Source organism: Oncorhynchus gorbuscha, linkage group LG06 (genome assembly GCF_021184085.1).
Source record: "Oncorhynchus gorbuscha isolate QuinsamMale2020 ecotype Even-year linkage group LG06, OgorEven_v1.0, whole genome shotgun sequence".
In the NCBI taxonomy this organism is placed as follows: domain Eukaryota; kingdom Metazoa; phylum Chordata; class Actinopteri; order Salmoniformes; family Salmonidae; genus Oncorhynchus; species Oncorhynchus gorbuscha.
The window spans coordinates 39079840-39104145 of NC_060178.1; the positions used below are offsets into that span (position 1 = coordinate 39079840).

Here is a 24306-nt window from a genome sequence, read left to right on the forward strand (position 1 = left end):
CCAGAGAACACTGTCAGTTTAGACTCAGAGAGATTCACCTTCATTGACCACAGGGTTCAGTTGAGCTTTGTAACGTTATGACCAACCAATCAAAGAAAGCATTATCTGGACAATATCTGGACTAGATCAACATTTAAAACAACTGTTGTAGCATGTAATGCCAGCATCATGTCATTGGGAGGTGTGTGTGTGTGTGTGTGTGTGTGTGTGTGTGTGTGTGTGTGTGTGTGTGTGTGTGTGTGTGTGTGTGTGTGTGTGTGTGTGTGTGTGTGTGTGTGTGTGTGTGTGTGTGTGTGTGTGTGTGTGTGTGTGTGTGTGTGTGTGTGTGTGTGTGTGTGTGAGGAGAGAAAGAGGGTTCAGATACACACCTGAGAACTCCCCTAGAGGTGTATCCAGCATACACAGGAAGGGAGAGAGGAAGCACAGAGAAGGGTCATGGGTCAATAAACTAATATGATCGCAATTAAATAAACCACTCATAAAGCTCTGTCAACTATACCTGGTAAAAGGAAGTAAACCAAGACTAAATCAAGAATAATTTAGCTTGCCCTGTAAAATCAACCACTCAAATATATCAAATAAATGGGGACTGCAGCCATGGCGCGAGTGATATCCTCGGGTGCTTTGCGGTGCAGTGGAGGATGGGGGAGCTGCCGGGAATGTGAGGTGGTGATGAACATTTCGCTGTGTGCATGGCCAAAGTTCAGAGCTAGCCAGTGCTATGGCAATGATGACACAGCAGGTGACACAGCTGGTGCACTAAGCACCGCAGCTTATATTCCCAATGACTCTTTGCTTAGTGCAGACAGAGGTCGCGTTCCAGGGTGACCACATTTCAGACGCATGCCAGAACTCACAATGCTCGATAGGTGTTTAACATATCAGGTAAACACATTATTTGAAATAGCAATCTGATACCCGACTGTGCAGTCGATGACATGACACACAACCATTGGTTAATGCAATGCAACGTTTGCAATGTAGACAGCCTGGAACATGACCAGACACTTGCCTAGGCTGCCTTCCAATAGCTAATTTGCATATATCCCACCCAATAGTCCTCTGATTGGCTTACCTAAAAGCTCAGCCCCGGCGTCAACATCCCCGATGATGTCAGACTTGGCATCCTTGATCTCATGGTAGAGAGAGTCAGTGTTGATACCGAACGCCTCATTCACAATGCCCTGGGAAGGACTGACACACACACTGATATTTAATCATTGCTCTGTGTGTGTGTCTGTGTGTCTGTGTGTCTGTGTGTGTGTGTGTGTGTGTGTGTGTGTGTGTGTGTGTGTGTGTGTGTGTGTGTGTGTGTGTGTGTGTGTGTGTGTGTGTGTGTGTGTGTGTGTGTGTGTGTGTGTGTGTGTGTGTGTGTGTGTGTGTGTGTGTGTGTTACCTGTTTCCTCCACCATAGAGACGAGGGTCCACACACATATCCAGCTCTGGTGTAGAATCGATGATCTCTTGGAATTCTGACCCCTCGTCACTGCTACCCATACCTGAGTATAGATAGAATATCAAACACACTCAAAACCATACTCACAAAGCATCTCAGAATAGGAGTGATGATCTAGGATCAGTTTTGCATTTTAGATCATAATGAATAAGATTACATGGACAGGGGGGGACCTGATCCTAGATCAGTACTCCTTCTCTGAGGGACCTTATCAATACATGCATGGGTGTGTGTGTAACAACACGTTACACTCACCGATGCTGACATTCCTGGTTTCCTGGGAGACCTGCACCTCCATATTTTTGCTGAGGTGTTTAGCACTCTTCATGCCGCGGCTTACAGCATGCATTGGGTCGAACTCGCCGGGTGGGAGGAAGCCCTCGTTGAGGGGCGTGACGGTGGCGGAAGGGACGGAGGAAGTGGGCGTGTTGGACTTACTTCCTGTGCTACTGGGCGTGGCCGCCACCGAGTCCGACTCGGAACCATCCTCCTGGGGCATCAGAGGTCAGTGGTTAAAGAGGTTAAGGGGCTGTATTGTTCAAGAGGGGCTGCATCCCGATTATCCACCCTTCTCCCAAAGTGTCCACGTGCACACTTCCCTTCATGGATTTAACAATGTTGGAAACTCCCTCCAGACAATGTTTGCATCAAGCCAATGCTTTTAAATTAATGACGGAGAGTGTGCAATGCACATTTAGGCTGAAGGGTGGAGAATAGGGAAGCCAGGGTTCTTCTCTTGCAAGGCTCGTTGGAATGTTCACAATCTTGCGCGTACACATAGTAACAAAGCATCACACTTACATGTGAAACGTGATGTAAAGACAGGTCCAAACGGGACGATAGAATCTATGTTATGTTCTATTATTGTAGAAAAAAGTACTTAAATGAAAAGAAATTACACCAATTTAATGTAATATTTTTATCCTAATATTAATGTATTCATCATATCTGTTTATACACTGTCATGTCTTCATTACACTCACTGCCATAAAAAAAAACTATCGACAAGCACCACAAAGAAAAGCTCTTGGAAGACGAGGGACAGATGCAGGCGTGAGGGATGCGTCTGGATGATTCTGATTGATGGTGGTAGTGGTGGGGGTGTGGCATGACGTGTTTTGCAGACGTGAGGTCCAGGGGGAGTGTCTGGGTGCATCCCAAATGTCATCCTATATAGTGCACTACTTTTAACCAGGGCCCATAGTGCTCTGGTCAAAAGTAGTGCACTATAAAAAGAATAGGGTGCCATTTGGGATGGAGCCACTATCACACCTGGTAGCCAGAGGTGTAGCAGGATTGGCTGAGCTCGTTGACCTGCCAGAAGTCAGTCCCAGACACAGGCATTATCATCCTAGCCCCCCCCAAGACCCCCACGTACCATCCCCATTCCCTCTCCACTGGGGTACAGGCTCAACGACGGGGGACGCTCCACTTTGCTGCTGGGGGAAAAAGAGAGGGGGCGGGAGGAGAGAGGAGGACAGGAGAGTGGAGCACGAAACAAAGGGGGAAGAGTAAAGGTTTGAGAGAAGAAAAAGGAAACGGGGATGGGGAGATAGAGGGAGGGGCAGAGAGAGGGGTAGAGAGGGGAGAGAGAGAGGGGGAGAGAGGAGGGGTAGAGAGGGGTGGAGAGAGAGGGGTAGAGAGGGGTGAGAGAGAGAGAGAGAGAGAGAGAACTGAAAATCACAATTCCAGAGAGAGAGAGAGAGAGAGAGAGAGAGAGAGAGAGAGAGAGAGAGAGAGAGAGAGAGAGAGAGGGGCAGAGAGAGCAGGAGATAATGTACTGTACATTAGGTATCTGGAGAGAGGTGAAAGCTAACTTTGGGGTTGCATAACATAAAACTGAAAATCCCCTGAATTAAGTACAACACACAAAGCCAGCTACTGGACAGACTGACACTAAACCAGACCGACATAATATGACACGAGATATCCATGTTATGGAGAAACGGGAGAGGCTATAAGGACACGCCTGTTGCCCAAATTGATGACGTACTGTATGTCGCGTAGCTGAGAGTAAAAGTGGAGGCGAGCGGATTGGTTGGGTTCAGTCAAGCGGTGCGAATGACCAATGCAACTGTGTTGTATCGAGGCTTGTCGACTGGAGTTGCTTCCCACTGCGCAGCTGTATTACATGGTCAATTTCTTCCATCCCAATTTATTTGTTTTTAAGTACGATAACAGCCTACACGAAAAATAATGTGTCAAATTGATAGTAACCATATGGATGTCACCATGATACAGTCTACTGCTCAATGGGGAGAGTTTGCCAGCAATGACGTTCATTCAAAAAAAAAAAAAATTGCACCAAAGAAAACTCTGTATACATCAATGATGTCGCTCTTGAGCCTCCCGGGTGGCGCAGTGGTTAAGGGCGATGTACTGGAGCGCTAGCTGTGCCATCAGAATCCTTGGGTTTGCGCCCAGGCTCTGTCGTAACCGGCCGCGACCGGGAGGTCCGTGGGGGCTGCACACAATTGGCCTAGCGTCGTCCGGGTTAGGGAGGGCTTGGTCAGGGAATCCTTGTCTCATGCGCCCAGCTCCTGTGGTGGGCCGGGCGCAGTGCGCGCTAACCAAGGTTGCCAGGTGCACGGTGTTTCCTCTGACACATTGGTGCGGCTGGCTTCCGGGTTGGATGCGCGCTGTGTGCTTTCGTCCGGGTTCTGCCGAGCATGGCTCATGCGGCAGGTAAGAAGCAGTACGGCTGGTTGGGTTGTGTATCGGAGGACGCATGACTTTCAACCTTTGTCTCTCCCGAGCCCGTACGGGAGTTGTAGTGATGAGACAAGATAGTAGCTACTACAACTGTTGGATACCACGAAATTGGGGAGAAAAAGGGGTAAAATTCACAGAAAAAAAGAAAAAAAAAGAAAAAAATGGTCGCTCTTGCTGCTGGTGATTCTCTGATCCACCTCTACGCAGACGACACCATTCTGTATACTTCTGGCCCTTCTTTGGACGCTGTGCTAACTAACCTCCAGACGAGCTTCATGGCCATACAACTCTCCTCCCGTGGCCTCCAACTGCTCTTAAATGCAAGTAAAACTAAATGCATGCTATTCAACCGATCGCTGCCTGCACCCGCCAATGACTGGAACGAACGGCAAAAATCACTGAAGCTGGAGACTCATATCTCCCTAACTAACTTTAAGCACCAGCTGTCAGAGTAGCAGATCATTAAATAGGCCATCCAACTACCTCATCCCCATACTGTATTTATTTATTTTGCTCCTTCGCACCCCATTCGCATTCATCTTCTGCACATCAATCACTCCAGTGTTTAATTGCTATATCGTAATTACCTCGCCACTATGGCGAATTTATTGCCTTTACCTCCCTTATCTTACCTCATTTGCACACATTGTATATATACTTTTTTTCCCTACTGTATGTTTGTTTATTCCATGTGTAACTCTGTGTTGTTGTATGTGTCGAACTGCTTTGCTTTATCTTGGCCAGGTCGCAGTTGTAAATGAGAACTTGTTCTCAGCTAGCCTACCTGGTTAAATAAAGGTGAAATAAATAAAAAATAACTTTAAAAAATAATAAAATGATAGACAACAATACAGATTAAAAACAAAACAACAAAAAAAGGTGTGCAGGTGTAGTTGGAAGCCTAAGGGCTTATATGAAAACCACACCACAAAAAAAAACTATATGCAATACATAAGTACAAAAATAAAAAAGGTTTGTTAAAACAGATAACAAAACCTACTAAATATAAATGACTTGAACATGGAGCACAGTGTCCTTTGCTTCTGCTTGCCGAGCACTGCTGTCCCGCAGTAAGGAGTGGGAAGTAGCTAGCTAGTGTAGCCAATATCAAGCCTGGGTGACAGCGAAAGCACATTTATTGTAGTGAATTTCACATAAAATACTCTGATAAAAACGTAATTATTCTGAATACTCTACCAAGTCCTGACTTCGGCAGACAAGTTTCAAATCCTCGCTGGAGTTTCTAGCCACAAGCATAAACTAGCTAGCTCGGAAGGGCTCATCAGGACGACTGCATGAACAAACTGAACCGAATCCATTCGTCTCCACTCGACTCAGCTGTGCTGAGACACAGTGGAGACCATAAACAGTGGGTGGTATAGGAGAAGGTAAAGGACAAAGGCACAAACTCTGGGCCCATTCCATATTGGGACATACTGGGGGCAGGGGAACTTCTAGTCCAAGGAGAGGCTGGTTGGTCAATGGAGCCAGGGCAGTGATTGTCAGTCCTTGTCCTGGGAACCACAGGGTCTGCAGGCCTGATTCAACTAATCAACAAGCCCCCCATTAGTTGAATCAGGTGTGTTAGTGTTGGGCTGGAGCAAAAGCCTGTATACTCAGCAGACCTGGGCTTTTAAATACCTGAACATTTGTGCTGAGGGATTAAACAAAGTTTAGTTTTTTGTTGTTGTTATTATAATCAACTAATTGACCTGCTTCAATTACTTGAATTCCACTTAGTTTTGAGTTTTTTTGGTAGCCCAACACCCCGTTGATTAGAGAAATCTAATCATGCACGAGAGAAATTAAGTCCAGCGCTATATGGGATGCTGAGCTGACGGGAGTTGTAGTTTTCACTAAGCAAATATTCAAGTTCAGCTCAGAAACATGGTAATTACCTACAATGGCCATAATCCATTGTGCCTGTTCTTTTCTGGTTTTGATATATTTTTACACCTGCTATGCTAGGTTAGATACACACAGACCGCATACGCCACAGCATGAGAGAGAAGATAGTAGACAACACAATAACGAGAGAGGGGGATCGAGTTTGTGAAAGTATGCCTTATCTACTTCAAAGAACTAGTAAAAAGATTTTGTCAGACAGCTCTGCAGCATACTTAGGCATGCTAGCCTAGCTAGATAGGATGACTAAACACAGTACAGTATGGGGAGAACAGAGATAACGGTAGATGGTTGTCTGGCTGGCTGTTACTGCCTGAGCAGTAATATACACAACTTAAATATTTTAATATTTAATAGCAATTATCTATTTTTCTATGCGGACCTGACAGAGACAATGGAATATTTCCAATGTTTTGACAATTGAATGTTCACTATTTTTGAAAAAGCTCTAATCATTTTAATGTCATAATAATCGTTCAGCACTACTGAAATAAATACTGTATCTGAGCCTGGTTCAGCTTGCCTGGCTTAATAAACCAATAGAAAAGTCCCAAAAAGACTCGGCAAAAAGCTCTGAATATTTAAAATGATTTTCCAAGTATTTGAACCCGGGTCCTATACTCAGGACCAAGACTGACAAACACTGAATGAGATTGAGGGGACAGGGATGGAGGGGAAGAGGTTTTGGGGGTAGTGATTTACCTTTTCCTCCACATGTGGCGTTGACTGTGCAACACAGCAGCACGAGCACAGAGTGAGACAACGAGACAGACATATATTGATTAGAGTGAAGCCAAACCATGATACAACAGGTCACAAGTGGTGTAGTGGAGGGTAAAACACACAGAAATGTTGTTTACTGACATATTTTATTTTGCACAAGCTTTTACCCACCTTTTGTGGAAAAAAGGCATTGAAAGTATAGGGAGCGTTACTTTACTCACCACAAACAGCGATCAGCTTTTACCCACCTGTTTTTTAACCACTACATCACTGGTCACAAGACAAGCTACCACAGGCTAACACACAGCAGCACAACAGAAGGCATTACACACAACACAACTACAGCACACTAAACACAGAACACTAAACCCTAGCACACTTATTCCAAGCACAACAAAGCACAGACCATTACCTCAGCATAGTTGCTACTACTAAGCTATTCCAGGATCCATTTCTATACTCTTCCCCCTGCACACACACACACACACACACAACACACCCACCTACCCACACTTTCCAGAAAGGTCACAACTAACTATATTATTTTATGTCTATGTTGTTATATGAATTGTAGAGCTTTGTCTGTATGCTGCTCAACGGATTTCCTCACTTGGGGATAATAACATTTTATGATGAAAATGTTTTTAAGAAGTCGGTCACTCACGTTCGTCCACTGCCTGGCCCTTCTGACTGGCTGTTGTTCCCTGCCTGTTGCATCTTGGACCTCTCAATATGCTCCACATATGTTTGAATCATCTGACAGGAAGAGAGAGGATGAGTGAGGAAGATGGACGTAATTCCACTGACTTGGTTCTATTGCACCAGGCGAACAACATCATGATACAAACCTAGCAGCTTGTATGGAGTCAGATACTAAACTCTCTCATGCACGCACACACACACGGCAGTTCCTACCTCCGTGTGTCGCTGGTGCAATGCATTGTACTCCTTCTTCATGTCTGACTCACGCTCCTCCAGACGAGTGACTGAAACCCAGATAAACAGAATCAGAGTCAACCAGCCACCCATTGTAACAGCACTGTTGGTTATACACTTTGGGCTGGTGAGATTCTCCATTGAAAGTGACTATTAGTCCAGGACTTTCTGGAAATGGCTCCATATTGAACAGTGGATAGTGTGATGGTGCTCTCCATTTAAAGCTGGTCTGCTTTGAAACACTAAATGGTTGCAGGCCCGTTTTCTCATTGACGTGAGTCTTTTTGCTGTCAGAGGCACTTAAAACCCTATTAAGCCATATTAACCACAGAACATGCACTGGCTCATCCGGACATGGTGGGTTAGTGTAAAACGGGCTATATTGTGTCCTTGAATACTACATGCAAAGCTCTTCATGGTGCAAAACCAATGTGTGCTAGTAGGCTATGTTTAGTCCTCCACATCGTAGGTAGACAATCACTATGTGCTAGGCTATACACTTTGTGCTTGGCTGTCAATAGTGTATCATTACATTGTGCTAGTTATGAGTAATGCAGACTCACGGGGTAGTTCTGATTAGTGCACACTTGCAGTGTGCTAGTTTTGAGAAGTACACACTCACTCTGGTCGAAGCAGTTCTAGCTCTGAGTAATATTACACAGTGTTTTAGTACTGAGGTACTACTCACTCTGGTTGGAGTAGTTCAAGTTATTATAGTTCTATACTCACTCTGGTTGGAGTAGTTCAGGTTATTATAGTTCTATACTCACTCTGGTTGGAGTAGTTCAGGTTATTATAGTTCTATACTCACTCTGGTTGGAGTAGTTCAGGTTATTATAGTTCTATACTCACTCTGGTTGGAGTAGTTCAGGTTATTATAGTTCTATACTCACTCTGGTTGGAGTAGTTCAGGTTATTATAGTTCTATACTCACTCTGGTCAGAGTAGTTCTAGTTTTTAAACATTGATGAGCAACAGAAAAACACATACAGAATCGATGTGTTGTCTTATGTAAACAAAGTCTGATGCATCGCACTGCTGGGCATGTCTGTCTCACTGTAAATGCCATGAGATACAGTGCAATCACCTGCAGCTGTTTATCCCATGTAATGGGCAAATGGCATTGTCAACATCAAATTGTCAGAGTACTTCTAGTTATTAAGTTTATACTCACTCTTGATGAAGTAATTCTAGTTATTAATAGTCTATACTCACTCTGGTCGGAGAAGTTCTAGTTATTATAGTTCTATACTCACTGTGGTCGGCGTCGTTCTTGTTATTATAGTTCTATACTCACTCTGATCGAAGTAGTTCCGGTTATTATAATTTTATACTCACTCTATTTGGAGTAGTTCTAGTTATTAAGTTTAAGGGTGTTTTCACAAATAGTCCTCTTTAAAATAACTGATCTCAGTCCTCTTTAGTGAACTCTGGGGTAAAAAAAAAAAAGCTAAAGAACTCAGTTCCCTTTGTATTCACACTGCCTGTCACGCCTGCTCCCGCTTCCCCTCTCTGGCGCTCGATGGTGCCAGGCTGCCCTTCATTACCCCACACCTGTCACCATCATTACTTGCATCAGCGCTCATTGGACTCACCTGGACTCCTTTACTTTGTTGATTACCCCTCTATATCTGTCTGCTCTTCAGTTTGTTCCCTGTGTCATCATTGATGTTGTTACGTTTTCCCCTGTCCAGACGATGTCCTTGTTTGTTTCTTGTATATTATCCATTAAATGTACCCTCCCTGTACTTGCTTCTCATCTCCCAGCGTCGGTCCTTACACTGCCATTAACTTCGAATGAGGACTCAACTATTTTGCCTGTTCACTTAACCTATGTTGTGGTCCGAGTCTTCTTTGATTTCACATTGCAATGTTTTAAAAGGAACCAAGGTCTTTTTCCAACATTTAATCAATGTACTCTGCGTTTTTACAAAGTGCAGGACAAGCCATTCCATCAGAACTTGTTATCATACTACAGATATGTATTAATACTTATATTTTGGAAGATAATAGATTGCATTTAGTTAAAAGATGAGACATAATAATTCTAATTTCTATGAACATGTAAATATTATTGGTAACAGAATAAATAGCAGAAGAATAACTGCAGACAAATAATGCTATAATTGAAAATTCTACACCCAATGTAGTCTACTGCCCCTTTAAGAGCTAAAATAGATTTTGTACCCTATGTCGTGATTCTCATCAAGGATATTGTTGTCATCACACACTATTAAAACCCCACATGGAGATAAACAGGTTAGAATATCTCTTTATAGATCACATATTGCAAACAAATAATATTTTTCTGCGAACCGGCAGATAATCATCTTCTCCCTTTTGTGGCACCAACGTGAGGGGTTATGGGAGGGGAAACAGTGTTGCAGTATTCTAGTATGTGGTGTGGGAATAATAACAAGCGAACCTGTGTAGCTTTGTGTTCACATTGCCCTAAAAAAGTGAACCGGACCGAGGAATTCAAGGGAACCGAACTGACCACCTCTCAAGTTCGGTTCGCTTCGGGTCCCTTTTGAGGGGTCTGAGTTCCTTTGGAGTGTTCACACTGGACAAAAAAATTAAGCAAACCACGCTGAGTTCACAAAAATTGTCAGAAAGGGACCAAGTGTGAAAACACAATAATACTCACTCTGGTCAGAGTAGTTCTTGGTCTTGAGCTCCAGTTGTTTCCCCTGCAGTTCCAAGCTCTCCACATGAGTCTGCAAGTCCTTCTTCTCCCCCTCCAATGCATCCTCAAACTCTATGAATTTCTGTGGGAGAGAACAACCATACACAGTCAGTCAAAACGCTATGGGCTGGTTTCCCAGACACAGATTAAGCCTAGTCCTAGACTAAAACGCTGACTCAAGGGAGAATCTCCACTGAAATGTTTTTTTTTAGCACAAGACTAGATTTACTCTGTGTCCGGGAAACCAGCCCTAAACATTTTTATGGGAGAGAACATCCACACAGTCCTCAAACTCTAGGAATTTCTTTGGGATAAAACAACCAATAATTAATTCAGGAAGTGAACTGAAATTGCAAATCAAGAATGGAAAAATCTTAATCAAAAATAAAATAGATAGGAATTACAGCGTACTCGGAAAGTATTCAGACCCAGTGACTTCTTCCACAATTTGTTACAGCATTATTCTAAAAATGGATTACATTTTTTTTTAATCTTCATCCATGTCCACACAATAATGACAAAGCGAAAACAGGTTTTTAGAAATGTTATTCAAAATTTAAAAAACAGAAATATTTTATTTACATAAGTATTCAGACCCTTTGCTATGAGACTCGAAATTGAGCTCAAATGCATCCTGTTTCCATTGATAATCCTTGAGATGTTTCTACAACTTGATTGGAGTCCACCTGTGGTAAATTCAATTGATTAGACATGACTTTGAAAGGCACACGCCTGTCTATATAAGGTCCCACAGTTGACAGTGCATGTCAGAGCCATGGGGTCGAAGGAATTGTCCTTAGAGCACCTAGACAGGATTGTGTCGTGTCGAGGGGAAGGGTACCAAAACAGCTCTTCAGAATTGAAGGTCCCCAAGAACACAGTGGCCTCCATCATTCTTAATTGGAAGAAATTTGGAACCACCAAGACTCTTCCTAGAGCTGGCCGCCCGGCCAAACTGAGCAATCGGGGGAAAAGGGCCTTGGTCAGGGAGGTGACCAAGAACCCGATGTTCACTCTGATAGATCTACGGAGTTCCTCTGTGGAGATCTGAGAACCTTCCAGAAGAACAACCATTTCTGCAGCAACATCTGAAGTTCGTGAAAGAGCACCTGGATGTTCCACAGCAAAATATTCAGAGTTTATTGGAAAGAACACACAACACTATGTGTGGAGAAAAAATGCACAGAACACCAACATAAAAACCTCATCCCAACTGTAAAGTATGGTGGAGGGAGCATCATGGTTTGGGGCTGCTTTACTGCCTCAGGGCCTGGACATGCTATCATCAATGGAAAAAATGAATTCCCAAGCTTATCAAGACATTTTGCAGGAGAATGTAAGGCTCTCTGCCCTCCAATTGAAGAAGCAAATCAACAGCAGAATGGCTTCAACAGAAGAAAATACACCTTCTGGAGTGGCCCAGTCAGAGTCCTCACCTAAACCCGATATGAGATGCTGTGGCATGACCTTGAGAGCGGTTCACACCAGACAGCCCTAGAATATTGGATGAACAGAAACCGTTTAGTAAAGAGGAATTGTCCAAAATTCCTCCTGACTGTTGTGCAGCTCTGATCCGCAACTACACAAAACATTTGGTTGAGGTTATTGCTGCCAAAGGAGGGTCAACCAGTTATGAATCCAAGGGTTCACATACTTCTCCCACCCTGCACTGTGACCTGTTTATGCAGAAATCCAGGTAATTCCAAAGGGTTCACATACTTTTTCTTGCCACTGTATGTAAATGGGATATCAATTTTAAATTTGCATAAATATCCAAAAACCTGTTTTTGCTTTGTCATTATGGGGTATTATGTGCATATTGATGACTTTTTAATTTTTTACATTTTAAATCAATTTTAGAATAAGGCTGAAACATAACAAAATGTGGAAAAAGTCAAGGGGTCTGAATACTTTCCGAATGCACTGTACATAGGAAAAAGTAAATTATTTTCAACCCTATTGTATGCAGCATAACAATTTATCAATTACATGAATGCATGGTGTGTGGTAAACGGCTCACATTGTAAAATATATTATATTGATACACTCTTAGAAAAAGGGGTTCCAAAAGTTTTAAAAAATCTAGATTAGAATCTAAAAAGGTTATTCTACTGCCGTCCCCAGGTAAGAACCATTTGAATAACCGTTTTGAGTTCCAGATAGAACCCTGTATGAAAAGTGTATGAAATGTGTGGACAACAGGGGGACAACAGTAGAATAACCCTTTTAGATCAAAATGTTAAACGTTCATGTATCAGCATATCTCCTCCATTTCAAAGTGTTTTGTCCCATGTCATACTAACTGAACCAGACCCTGCTCTCCTGTCTCTCTGTGTACAGGAATCAGAAAACAAACAGAAACTAACACAGCTGTCTGGCCTGTCTGCCTTCCTTCCAAGGGCTCTCTCTGCAGTCTGCAGTTTTATAAAGCCTTGCACAATGGGCCGGCCGGGCTGCAGTCTTACGACTGTAATCCCCCGACTGTAGCGAGACCCTGCCTGCTGCTAGAGATATGCTCTACCATCGTCTGGCTGACCTCAAATAACAGGAACCGGGAACATAGGGAGGCAAAACTGACAAAGTTAGGGACAGGGACATATGTCCATTTTCTCACCCAGTACGCCCCTAAAAATGCTCCTGTTAAAAGTCTATGGCACTTCTATTCATGGGGCCTGTGAATTGCCATTTTCCTACAAATGCCCGGCGTTGCTCCCTGACCTCAACGAATAGACAACCCCACCCCATCTCACCTCATCTCCCTATTCCCTACACATTGCGCTACTTTTGACCGGGGCCCATGGTGCACTATAGGGTACATGGGTCAACTCCAGTCTCACCAGTTGCCCAAAGCAAGGCAGGACCATGAGAAAACAATAGCAACACGCTGCAGTCTCTCACTTACTCACTCACCCCCCCCCTCACCTTGCCACAATATACTATTACACCAAGGGCAACTCTCCTTCTGACCCCCCTGCCCTTCAAATCCCCTCCCCAGGACACTGCTTGCCCCTGGGCCCCCCCTCCTCCCCAGCCAGACCCAGCAACCCAGCGAGCTCCCAGCAGCATCCACAATAGGCGGTGGTCTGGTGAGAAGATAGCCTAACGCTAAATGCAGCCAAAACAATAATAGGCTCTCTTTTTAATCACAGGAAATGAATTGAGGCGCCACGCAGTGGAATGTGGCATTTCTATTCTGATAGTACATACTGTATTTCAATCAATAAATCAGATTGCATATTGCTATTTAATAACATCATATGTCACAAAGTGCTTTATAGCATATAGGGATCAACATGTTGAGGTCTCAAACCTTCAGGAATCAAACATTATTCATTAATGGTCCTTTGAACAAATGTATCTACATTTCAGCCTTAGCGTGACTGTGGTTGTCAATTACTCTGTTTCGTGGATAAAATAGAGACTTAGGGAGGAATCATAGAACATGTTGTTGCATTTATGTACCAGTGGGTACCCTAACCTCTATATAGTGCACTACCTTTGACTACCTATGGGCCCTGGTCAAAACTAGTGCACTATAAAGGGAACAGGGCACCATTTAGGTCTGTCAAAAAGCCTTGTAATCTGAGCCTTGACAATTACTCCCAAAGGAAGCACATGGCACAGGGAGGAGATTCCAGCCAGGGTGTGGGCTGTCTTCTCTCTGGACTTGGGAAGATGTTCCCTCTGTCTCTCTCTCCATCTCGGTCTCTCGTTCTTTCACTCTGTCTGCCTCTTTCTCTCTCACTGGGAAGAATTTCTCTCTCCCTCCCTTTGTATCTCTCCATCTCTGTCTTGTTCTTTCGTCCTTTGTCTACCTTTCTCTAACTCCCTCTGCGTTTCATACTTAGGCTAACTGGCTCTCACTCAGGCAAATGAGAAAAAAGTGCACTCAGAATATCCGGAAGACCAAAGGTAGTTACTTTAAGGAGCAGCTCTCTCTCTGTGGGTGAAACCCCAAGATGTTCTGGAAAACAGTTAAAGACCTGGAGAATAAATAATATAATATATAATATATGCCATTTAGCAGACACTTTTATCCAAAGCGACTTACAGTCATGTGTGCATACATTCTACGTATGGGTGGTCCCGGGGATCGAACCCACTACCCTGGCGTTACAAGCGCCATGCTCTACCAACTGAGCTACAGAAGGACCCTCCTCCTCACAGCTGCCCATGTCCCTTAAAGATGATGTGGTTGTTACTGACAAGAAGCACATGGCTGAGCTTTTTAATCACCACTTCATTAAGTCTGGATTCCTATTTGACTCAGCCATACCTCCTTGCCCGTCCAACATTTCCTCATCTCCCACCGCTTCTAATGTGTCTAGCCAGAATGCTCCTCCCTCTTTTTTCCCCTGCCCCACTAAAGTTTCTCCTTGCGGGCGGTCACTGAGTCCGAGGTGCTAAAGGAGCTCCTTAAACTTGACCCCCAAAAACCATGGTTTAGACCCTTTCTTCTTTAAGGTTGCTGCCCCTACAATCACCAAGCCTATATCTGACCTTTTTAACCTGTCTCTCCTCTCTGGGGAGGTTCCCATTGCTTGAAAAGGCAGCCACAATTCATCCTTTATTTAAAGGGGGAGATCAAGCTGATCCGAACTGTGATAGGCCTATTTCTATTTGCCCTGTCTATCAAAAGTGTTGGAAAAACTTCTCAACAATCAACTGACTGGCTTTCTTGATGTCTATAGTATTCTCTCAGGTATACAATCTGGTTTCCACTCAGGTTATGGATGTCACTTGCCCTTGATTCTAAGCAATATTGTGCTGCTATTTTTATTGACTTGGCAAAAGCTTTTGATACGGTAGACCATTCCATTCTTGTGGGCCGGCTAAGGGGTATTGGTGTCTCTGAGTGGTCTTTGGCCTGGTTTGATAACTACCTCTCTCAAAGAGTGTAGTGTATAAAGTCAGAACAGATGCTGTCTCAGCCACTGCCTATCAACAAGGGTGTATCACAAGGCTCGATCCTAGGCCCCAAGCTCTTCTCAATTTACATCAACAACATAGCTCAGGCAGTAGGAAACTCTCTCATCCATGTATATGCAGATGATACAATCTTATACTCAGCTGGCCCCTCCCTGGAGTTTGTGTTAAACGCTCTACAACAAAGCAGTCTTAATGTCCAACAAGCTTTCTCTGCCCTTAACCTTGTTCTGAATACCTCCAAAACAAAGGTAATTTGGTTTGGTAAGAAGAATGCCCCACTCCCCACAGGTGTGATTACTACCTCTGAGGGTTTAGAGCTTGAGGTATTTAACCTCATGCAAGTACTTGGGAGTATAGCTAGATGGTACACTGTCCTCTCAACACATATCAAAGCTGCAGGCTAAAGTTACATCTAGACTTGGTTTACTCTGTCGCAATCGCTCCTCTTTCACCCCAGCTGCCAAACTAACCCTCTTAGGCCTCACTCCCCCCTATCTGAGATATCTACTGCATCCTCCACATACATCACCCGTTCTGCCAGACACATTCTGTTAAAGGTTCCCAAAGCACACACATCCCTAGGTCGCTCACCTTTTCAGTTCACTGCAGCTAACAACTGGAACAAGCTGCAACAAACACTCAAACTGGACAGTTTTATCTCCATCTCTTCATTCAAAGACTCAATCATGGACACTTTTACTGACAGTTGTGGCTACTTTGCGCGATGCATTGTCGTCTCTACCTTCTTGCCCTTTGTGCTGTTGTCTGTGCCCAATAATGTCCGTACCCGGTTTTGTGCTGCTGCCATGCGGTGTTAGCATGGCAGCAACACGACATGTTGTCTTAGGTCTCTTTATGTTGTGTTGTCTCTCTTGTCGTGATGTGTGTTTTGTCCTATATTTGTATTTAATTTATTTGTATTTTTAACCCCAGCCCCCGTAGGAGGCCTTTTGGTAGGCCATCATTGTAAATAAGAGTTTAACTGACTTGTCTAGTTAAATTCATACATTCTCCTCTATATCCCCATTTTATGGCGTGTAGTATTCCTGCTCAGAATTCCATCTCTCTCTTTTCCTCTGTATCGCTCTCTCCATTCCCTCTCACATATTGCCCCCTCCCTCTCTCTCTCTCTTTCTGTCATAAGCACAAAATCAGGTTACAGTGCCAACCTCCCTCAGTGTACTATTGATTTCCCATAATGCACCCTGCCCCATCCCCCCACAACTCACCATGTCACTGTCTCAGGCAGTGCCTTAAACCAATCCCTGGGTCGCATCTAAAACATTTATGTTTGAAATGGCATCTGTGCACTCGTATGTTCACTGCTGCATTCAAAGTTCGAAACCACCACAGCAAATATAGTGCACTATGGTCTCATTGTAAAGGTTATAACTCTGACCCCAACTCTTACCTTTATAACATTACCTGCACAATGTAATGTGATAATTACTGTTACTTTAATGTATAGTACACTATTCTTCAGTTCATCATGAAGTCTTTAATTCATATAATACAGTTATAAAACAGTACCTGAGTTACTCCAAAGGACTTTCACTATATCTTTACAGGTTGTCATTATCATTATTTATGTTTGTTGGAACAAGCACTATTTCATCCAAATACTTATCACATTTTCTGACCAGCACACTTACTAATGTAATGAATACGATAGGAGACAGAGAGCTGGTTTCAAGCGCAGGGTGCAGCAGGTGTTTATTTGTAAAGGACCACAGGAGGAGGCAGGTAGCTGGGTCCAGGGGCAGGCAGAAGGTCATACACAGGGGTCCAAAAAGGCAACAGTACAGGCAGGGAGAAGGCTAATGACACAGTCCGTGATATCAGGCAAGAGGTTGATGACAGGAAATTCGATAGGCAAAAAGCCATCGTTAGTGAGGATAGCCAAAACTACGGTGCACAGGAGGATTAATACAGGACAAAACAGAACTCCGAATAGAAGTGTATCAAAACAAACAATACCTCACAATGATTGTGTGCCAAGAACTGAACTAATTAGTGTGTGTAAATGACATACAGGTGTGTGAACAGGTGATCAGAATTCAGATGATTGGGATCTGGAGAGTGAGCTATGTTCAGGTGATCTTCGTGCTTGAGAGAGTGAGTTGGAAGCAGACCTTACAACTAATTCTTGCACATGCTATTTTTGTATCACTTGCTTCAAAAAGCATTTAAAACATATCCTCTTTACACTTTCATGATAATCTATTTTAAATGTATGCATTTAATGATGTTCTCTTCCCTCAAACGTAGCAAACAATGAGACAGAGAAAACCATTCTGTCCCAAATGGCACCTTATTCCCTATATAGCCCCATGGGCCCTAATAAAAAGTAGTGCACTAGGCCAGGAATAGGGTGCTAATTGGGACGCAGTCGATGTGACATGGTATATAACTTTACACACACGTGACTAAGCATCATGTGGCATTGGACCTTTATTTTGGGTAAAACCCTGCACAGCTGTCTGCTTATACTATACTAGAATGTGTCTAGGAGAACACTAGCAACGGTCATTTAAATTGTTAAAAGGTTTTAAAAACAATTCTAATAAATTCAAACAGTTGGACAATGGATGAAGATACCCTAAACGTTTTGAATTTATAGCACATAAAACATTTTACTGGAATGGAAACATAATGGAGTTCAGGGATTTGGGTGGGATATTCAATTTATTGTCAAATGTCACTTTTTTTCTTAGAATCCACTTATGTTCTAATGGTATCAGGTATTTATTTTATTTTGTGTTAAAAGTATGTGCCTCATTTCCATAAATGTCCATACAGTGTCTTTGGAAAGTATTCAGACCCCTTGACTTTTTCCACATTTTGTTACGTTCCAGCCTTATTCTAAACTGTAAAACAAAATCCTCAGCATTCTACACCCAATACTCCATAATGACAAATCGTAAACAGGTTTTTATAAATGTTTGCAAATGTATTAAATATAAAAAACAGAAATACCTTATTTACATACGTATTCAGACCTTTTGCTATGAGATCAAATCAAATCAAATTTTATTTGTCACATACACATGGTTAGCAGATGTTAAATGCGAGTGTAGCGAAATGCTTGTGCTTCTAGTTCCGACAATGCAGTGATAACCAACAAGTAATCTAACTAACAATTCCAAAACTACTGTCTTATACACCGTGTAAGGGGATAAGGAACATGTACATAAGGATATATGAATGAGTGATGGTACAGAGCAGCATACAGTAGATGGTATCGAGTACAGTATATACATATGAGATGAGTGTGTAGACAAAGTAAACAAAGTGGCATAGTTAGTGGCTAGTGATACATGTGTTACATAAGGATGCAGTCGATGATGTAGAGTACAGTATATACATATGCATATGAGATGAATAATGTAGGGTAAGTAACATTACCATTTACATTTACATTTAAGTCATTTAGCAGACGCTCTTATCCAGAGCGACTTACATTATATAAGGTAGCATTGTTTAAAGTGGCTAGTGATATATTTACATCATTTCCCATCAATTCCCATTATTAAAATGGCTGGAGTTGGGTCAGTGTCAATGACAGTGTGTTGGCAGCAGCCACTCAATGTTAGTGGTGGCTGTTTAACAGTCTGATGACCTTGAGATAGAAGCTGTTTTTCTGTCTCTCGGTCCCAGCTTTGATGCACCTGTACTGACCTCGCCTTCTGGATGATAGCGGGGTGAACAGGCAGTGGTTCGGGTGGTTGATGTCCTTGATGATCTTTATGGCCTTCCTGTAACAACGGGTGGTATAGGTGTCCTGGAGGGCAGGTAGTTTGCCCCCCGGTGATGCGTTGTGCAGTCCTCACTACCCTCTGGAGAGCCTTACGGTTGAGGGCGGAGCAGTTGCCGTACCAGGCGGTGATACAGCCCGCCAGGATGCTCTCGATTGTGCATCTGTAGAAGTTTGTGAGTGTTTTTGGTGACAAGCCGAATTTCTTCAGCCTCCTGAGGTTGAATAGGCGCTGCTGCGCCTTCTTCACGACGCTGTCAGTGTGAGTGGACCAATTCAGTTTGTCTGTGATGTGTATGCCGAGGAACTTAAAACTAGCTACCCTCTCCACTACTGTTCCATCGATGTGGATAGGGGGGTGTTCCCTCTGCTGTTTCCTGAAGTCCACAATCATCTCCTTAGTTTTGTTGACGTTGAGTGTGAGGTTATTTTCCTGACACCACACTCCGAGGGCCCTCACCTCCTCCCTGTAGGCCGTCTCGTCGTTGTTGGTAATCAAGACTACCACTGTTGTGTCGTCCGCAAACTTGATGATTGAGTTGGAGGCGTGCGTGGCCACGCAGTCGTGGGTGAACAGGGAGTACAGGAGAGGGCTCAGAACGCACCCTTGTGGGGCCCCCGTGTTGAGGATCAGCGGGGAGATGTTGTTGCCTACCCTCACCACCTGGGGGCGGCCCATCAGGAAGTCCAGTACCCAGTTGCACAGGGCGGGGTCGAGACCCAGGGTCTCGAGCTTGATGACGAGCTTGGAGGGTACTATGGTGTTGAATGCCGAGCTGTAGTCGATGAACAGCATTCTCACATAGGTATTCCTCTTGTCCAGGTGGGTTAGGGCAGTGTGCAGTGTGGTTGAGATTGCATCGTCTGTGGACCTATTTGGGCGGTAAGCAAATTGGAGTGGGTCTAGGGTGTCAGGTAGGGTGGAGGTGATATGGTCCTTGACTAGTCTCTCAAAGCACTTCATGATGACGGAAGTGAGTGCTACGGGGCGGTAGTCGTTTAGCTCAGTTACCTTAGCTTTCTTGGGAACAGGAACAATGGTGGCCCTCTTGAAGCATGTGGGAACAGCAGACTGGTATAGGGATTGATTGAATATGTCCGTAAACACACCGGCCAGCTGGTCTGCGCATGCTCTGAGGGCGCGGCTGGGGATGTCGTCTGGGCCTGCAGCCTTGCGAGGGTTAACACCTTTAAATGTCTTACTCACCTCGGCTGCAGTGAAGGAGAGACCGCATGTTTCCGTTGCAGGCCGTGTCAGTGGCACTGTATTGTCCTCAAAGCGGGCAAAAAAGTTATTTAGTCTGCCTGGGAGCAAGACATCCTGGTACGTGACTGGGCTGGATTTCATCTTGTAGTCCGTGATTGACTGTAGACCCTGCCACATGCCTCTTGTGTCTGAGCCATTGAATTGAGATTCCACTTTGTCTCTGTACTGACGCTTAGCTTGTTTAATAGCCTTGCGGAGGGAATAGCTGCACTGTTTGTATTCAGTCATGTTGCCAGACACCTTGCCCTGATTAAAAGCAGTGGTTCGCGCTTTCAGTTTCACGCGAATGCTGCCATCAATCCACGGTTTCTGGTTTGGGAATGTTTTTATCGTTGCTATGGGAACGACATCTTCGACGCACGTTCTAATGAACTCGCACACCGAATCAGCATATTCGTCAATATTTCCATCTGACGCAATACGAAACATGTCCCAGTCCACGTGATGGAAGCAGTCTTGGAGTGTAGAGTCAGCTTGGTCTGACCAGCGTTGGACAGACCTCAGCGTGGGAGCCTCTTGTTTTAATTTCTGCCTGTAGGCAGGGATCAGCAAAATGGAGTCATGGTCAGCTTTTCCGAAAGGGGGGCGATTCGAAATTGCGCTCATGTGCATCCTGTTTCAATTAATAATCCTTGAGATATTTCTACAGCTTGATTGGAGAACCCGATGGTCACTCTGACAGAGCTACAGAGTTCCTCTGTGGAGATGGGAGAACCTTCCAGAAGGACAACCATCTCCGCAGCACTCCACCAATCAGGCCTTTAATGACCCGACAGACGTAAGCCACTCGTCAGTAAAAGGCACGAGAGCCCGTTTGGATTTTGCAAAAAGGCACGTAAAGACTCTTAGACCACGAAACAAGATTCTCTTGTCTGATGAAGCCAAAATTGAACTTTCTGTACGGTGAAGCATGGTGGTGGCAGCATCATGCTGTGGGGAGGTTTTTCAGGGACTGGGAGACTAGTCAGGATCGAGGCAAAGATGAACGGAGAAAAGTACAGGAGAGATACTTGATGAAAACCTGCTCCAGAGCGCTCAGGACCTCAGACTGGGGTGAAGGTTCACCTTCCAACAGGACAACGACCTTAAGCAAGATGGCGCTAATAGAGATGACAGCATCGCTTTTAGTCCTTAGGAAACTGTGCTGTATTTTTTTTTAATGTATTATTTCTTACATCGTTACCCAGAAAAAGTATTATTACATACAACCGGGAAGAACTATTGGATATCAGAGAGACGTCTACGACCAGGAATACGACTTTCCAAAAAGCAGATCCTTTGTCTGCACCTCCAAGGCTGTTTGAATTGGTTCCAGAGGTTGACCCAAAACGACGCCGCCGGAGGAGAGGGTGCCAGAGTGGTCTTCTAGGGAGGCTTCGGATGTGCACACACCACCCACCGCTTCAGAGTATATTACTCGCTAATGTCCAGTCCCTAGTTGACAAAATCAGGGCAAGAGTTGCTTTCCAAAGAGATATCCGGGATTGTAACGTTCTCTGTTTCAGGGAAATATTGCTAGCTGGGGATATGCTGTCGGAGTCCACACAGCCAACGAGATTCAGTGCATCACGCCGACAGGAATAAACCTCTCTCCGGTAAGAAGAAGTGTGGGGGTGTATGTTTCATGATTAACGACTCATGGTGTAATTGTAACAACATACAGGAACTCAAGTCCTTTTGTTCACCTGACCTAGAATACCTCACAATCAAATGCCAACCGGATTATCTCCCAAGAGAACTCCCCTCGGTTATCATCACAGCCGTGTATATCCTCCGCAAGCAGATACCAAGACGACCATCAAGGAACTTCACTGGACTTTATGCAAACTGGAAACCATATATACTGATGCTGCATTTATTGTAGCTGGAGATTTTAAACAAAGCTAATTTGAGAACAAGGCTACCTAAATTCTATCAGCATATCAATTGCTGTACACGAGCGAGTAACACGCTCGACCATTGCTACTCTAACTTCTGCGATGCATACAGGGCCCTCCCCCGCCCTTCTTTTGTCATATCTGACCATGACTCCATCTTGTTGCTGGCCTCCTATAGGCAGAAACCAAAACAGGAAGCGCCCGTGCTTAGGTCTATCCAACGCTGATCTGACCAATCCGATTCCACGCTTCAAGATTGTTTCGATCACATGGACTGGGATATGTTCTGGGTAGCCTCAGATAATAACATTGACAAATACGCTGACTCAGTGGGTGAGTTTATAAGGAAGTGTATAGGAGATGTTGTACCCGCTGTGACTATTAAAACCTTCCCTAACCAGAAAACGTGGATTGATTGCAGCATTTGCGCAAAACTGAAAGCACGTACCAACGCGTTTAATAATGGCAAGGCGACTGGAAATATGTCTGAATACAAAAAGTGTAGTTATTCCCTCCGTAAGGCAATCAAACAAGCAAAGTGTCAGTATAGAGACATAGTGGAGTCGCAATTCAACGGCTCAAACATGAGACGTATGTGGCAGAGTCTAAATTACAACAATACTGAATGAACACTTATTTTAACTTAATATAATACATCAATCAAATCAATTTAGCCTCAAATAAATAATGAAACATGTTCAATTTAGTTTAAATAATGCAAAAAAAAATTGTTGGAGAAGAAAAAAAAAAGTAAAAGTGCAATATGTGCCATGTAAAAAAGCTAACGTTTAAGTTCCTTGCTCAGAACATGAGAACATATGAAAGCTGGTGGTTCCTTTTAACATGAGTCTTCAATATTCCCAGGTAAGAAGTTTTAGGTTGAGGTTATTATCGGACTATTTCTCTCTATACCATTTGTATTTCAAATACCTTTGACTATTGGATGTTCTTATAGGCACTTTAGTATTGCCAGTAACAGAATAGCTTCCATCCCTCTCCTCGCCCCTACCTGGGCTCGAACCAGGAACACATCGACAAAAGCCACCCCCGAAGCAGCGTTACCCATCACTCCACAAAAGCCGCAGCCCTTGCAGGGCAAGGGGAACAACTACTCCAAATCTAAAAGCGAGTCCAAATCTAAAAGCGAGTGACGTTTGAAATGCTATTAGCGCGCACCCCGCTAACTAGCTAGCCATTTCACATCGGTTACACCAGCCTAATCTCGGGAGTTGATAGGCTGCTGGCAAACACACGAAAGTGCTGTTTGAATGAATGCTTATGAGTCTGCTGCTGCCTACCACCGCTCAGTCAGACTGCTCTATCAAATATCAAATCATAGACTTAATTCTAACATAATACACATAATAGGTCATTAATATGGTCAAATCCGGAAACTATCATTTTGAAAGTAAAACGTTTATTCTTTCAGTGAAATACAGAAACGTTCCGTATTTTATCTAACGGGTGGCATCCATAACTCTAAATATTCCTGTTACATTGCACAACCTTCAATGTTATGTCATAATTCTGGCAAATTAGTTCGCAACGAGCCAGGCGGCCCAAACTGTTGCAATGAACGCAAGAGAAGTGACACAATTTTCCTAGTTTAATATTGCCTGCTAACATGAATTTCTTTTAACCCGTTTGGCGAAGTAGGCTATGATTCAATGATAAATTAGCAGGCACCGCATTGATTATATGCAACGCAGGACAAGCTAGATAATATCAACAACCAACTAGTGATTATGTTAAGATTGATTGTTTTTTTATAAGATATATTTAATGCTCGCTAGCACCTTACCGTGGCTCCCTTGCTGCACTCGCATAACAGGTAGTCAGGTGGCTGCAGGTAGTCAAAGTGTACCTATGATGAAAATTACAGGCCTCTCATCTTTTTAAGTGGGAGAACTTGCACAATTGGTGGCTGACTAAATATTTTTTTCCCCACTGTAGGTATTACAGACTCGGTCAGGGAGAAGTTGAAAATGTCAGTTAAGACTCTTGCCAGTTGGTCCGCGCATGCTCTGAGTACATGTCCTGGTAATCCGTCTGGCCCCGTGG

General features: G+C 43.7%; 1 protein-coding gene across 9 annotated transcripts in view; it reads right to left on the bottom strand.

The window, feature by feature from the left end:
* LOC124037925 (C-Jun-amino-terminal kinase-interacting protein 3-like) overlaps positions 1 to 24306 on the bottom strand; it is a 77310-nt gene that overhangs the window by 50455 nt on the left and 2549 nt on the right. For 4 of the 9 annotated variants that reach the window (XM_046353192.1, XM_046353191.1, XM_046353194.1 and 1 more), the window contains exons 2-10: positions 10380 to 10500; positions 7712 to 7782; positions 7461 to 7552; positions 6776 to 6799; positions 2835 to 2895; positions 1712 to 1946; positions 1397 to 1499; positions 1076 to 1194; positions 369 to 380 (exon numbers count right to left, since the gene is read on the bottom strand). In XM_046353192.1, the coding sequence (XP_046209148.1) occupies positions 369 to 380; positions 1076 to 1194; positions 1397 to 1499; positions 1712 to 1946; positions 2835 to 2895; positions 6776 to 6799; positions 7461 to 7552; positions 7712 to 7782; positions 10380 to 10500 (838 nt within the window). The remainder of the gene's footprint in view (positions 1 to 368; positions 381 to 1075; positions 1195 to 1396; positions 1500 to 1711; positions 1947 to 2834; positions 2896 to 6775; positions 6800 to 7460; positions 7553 to 7711; positions 7783 to 10379; positions 10501 to 24306) is intronic. The other 5 variants (XM_046353195.1, XM_046353188.1, XM_046353196.1 and 2 more) reach the window with 3 other exon arrangements.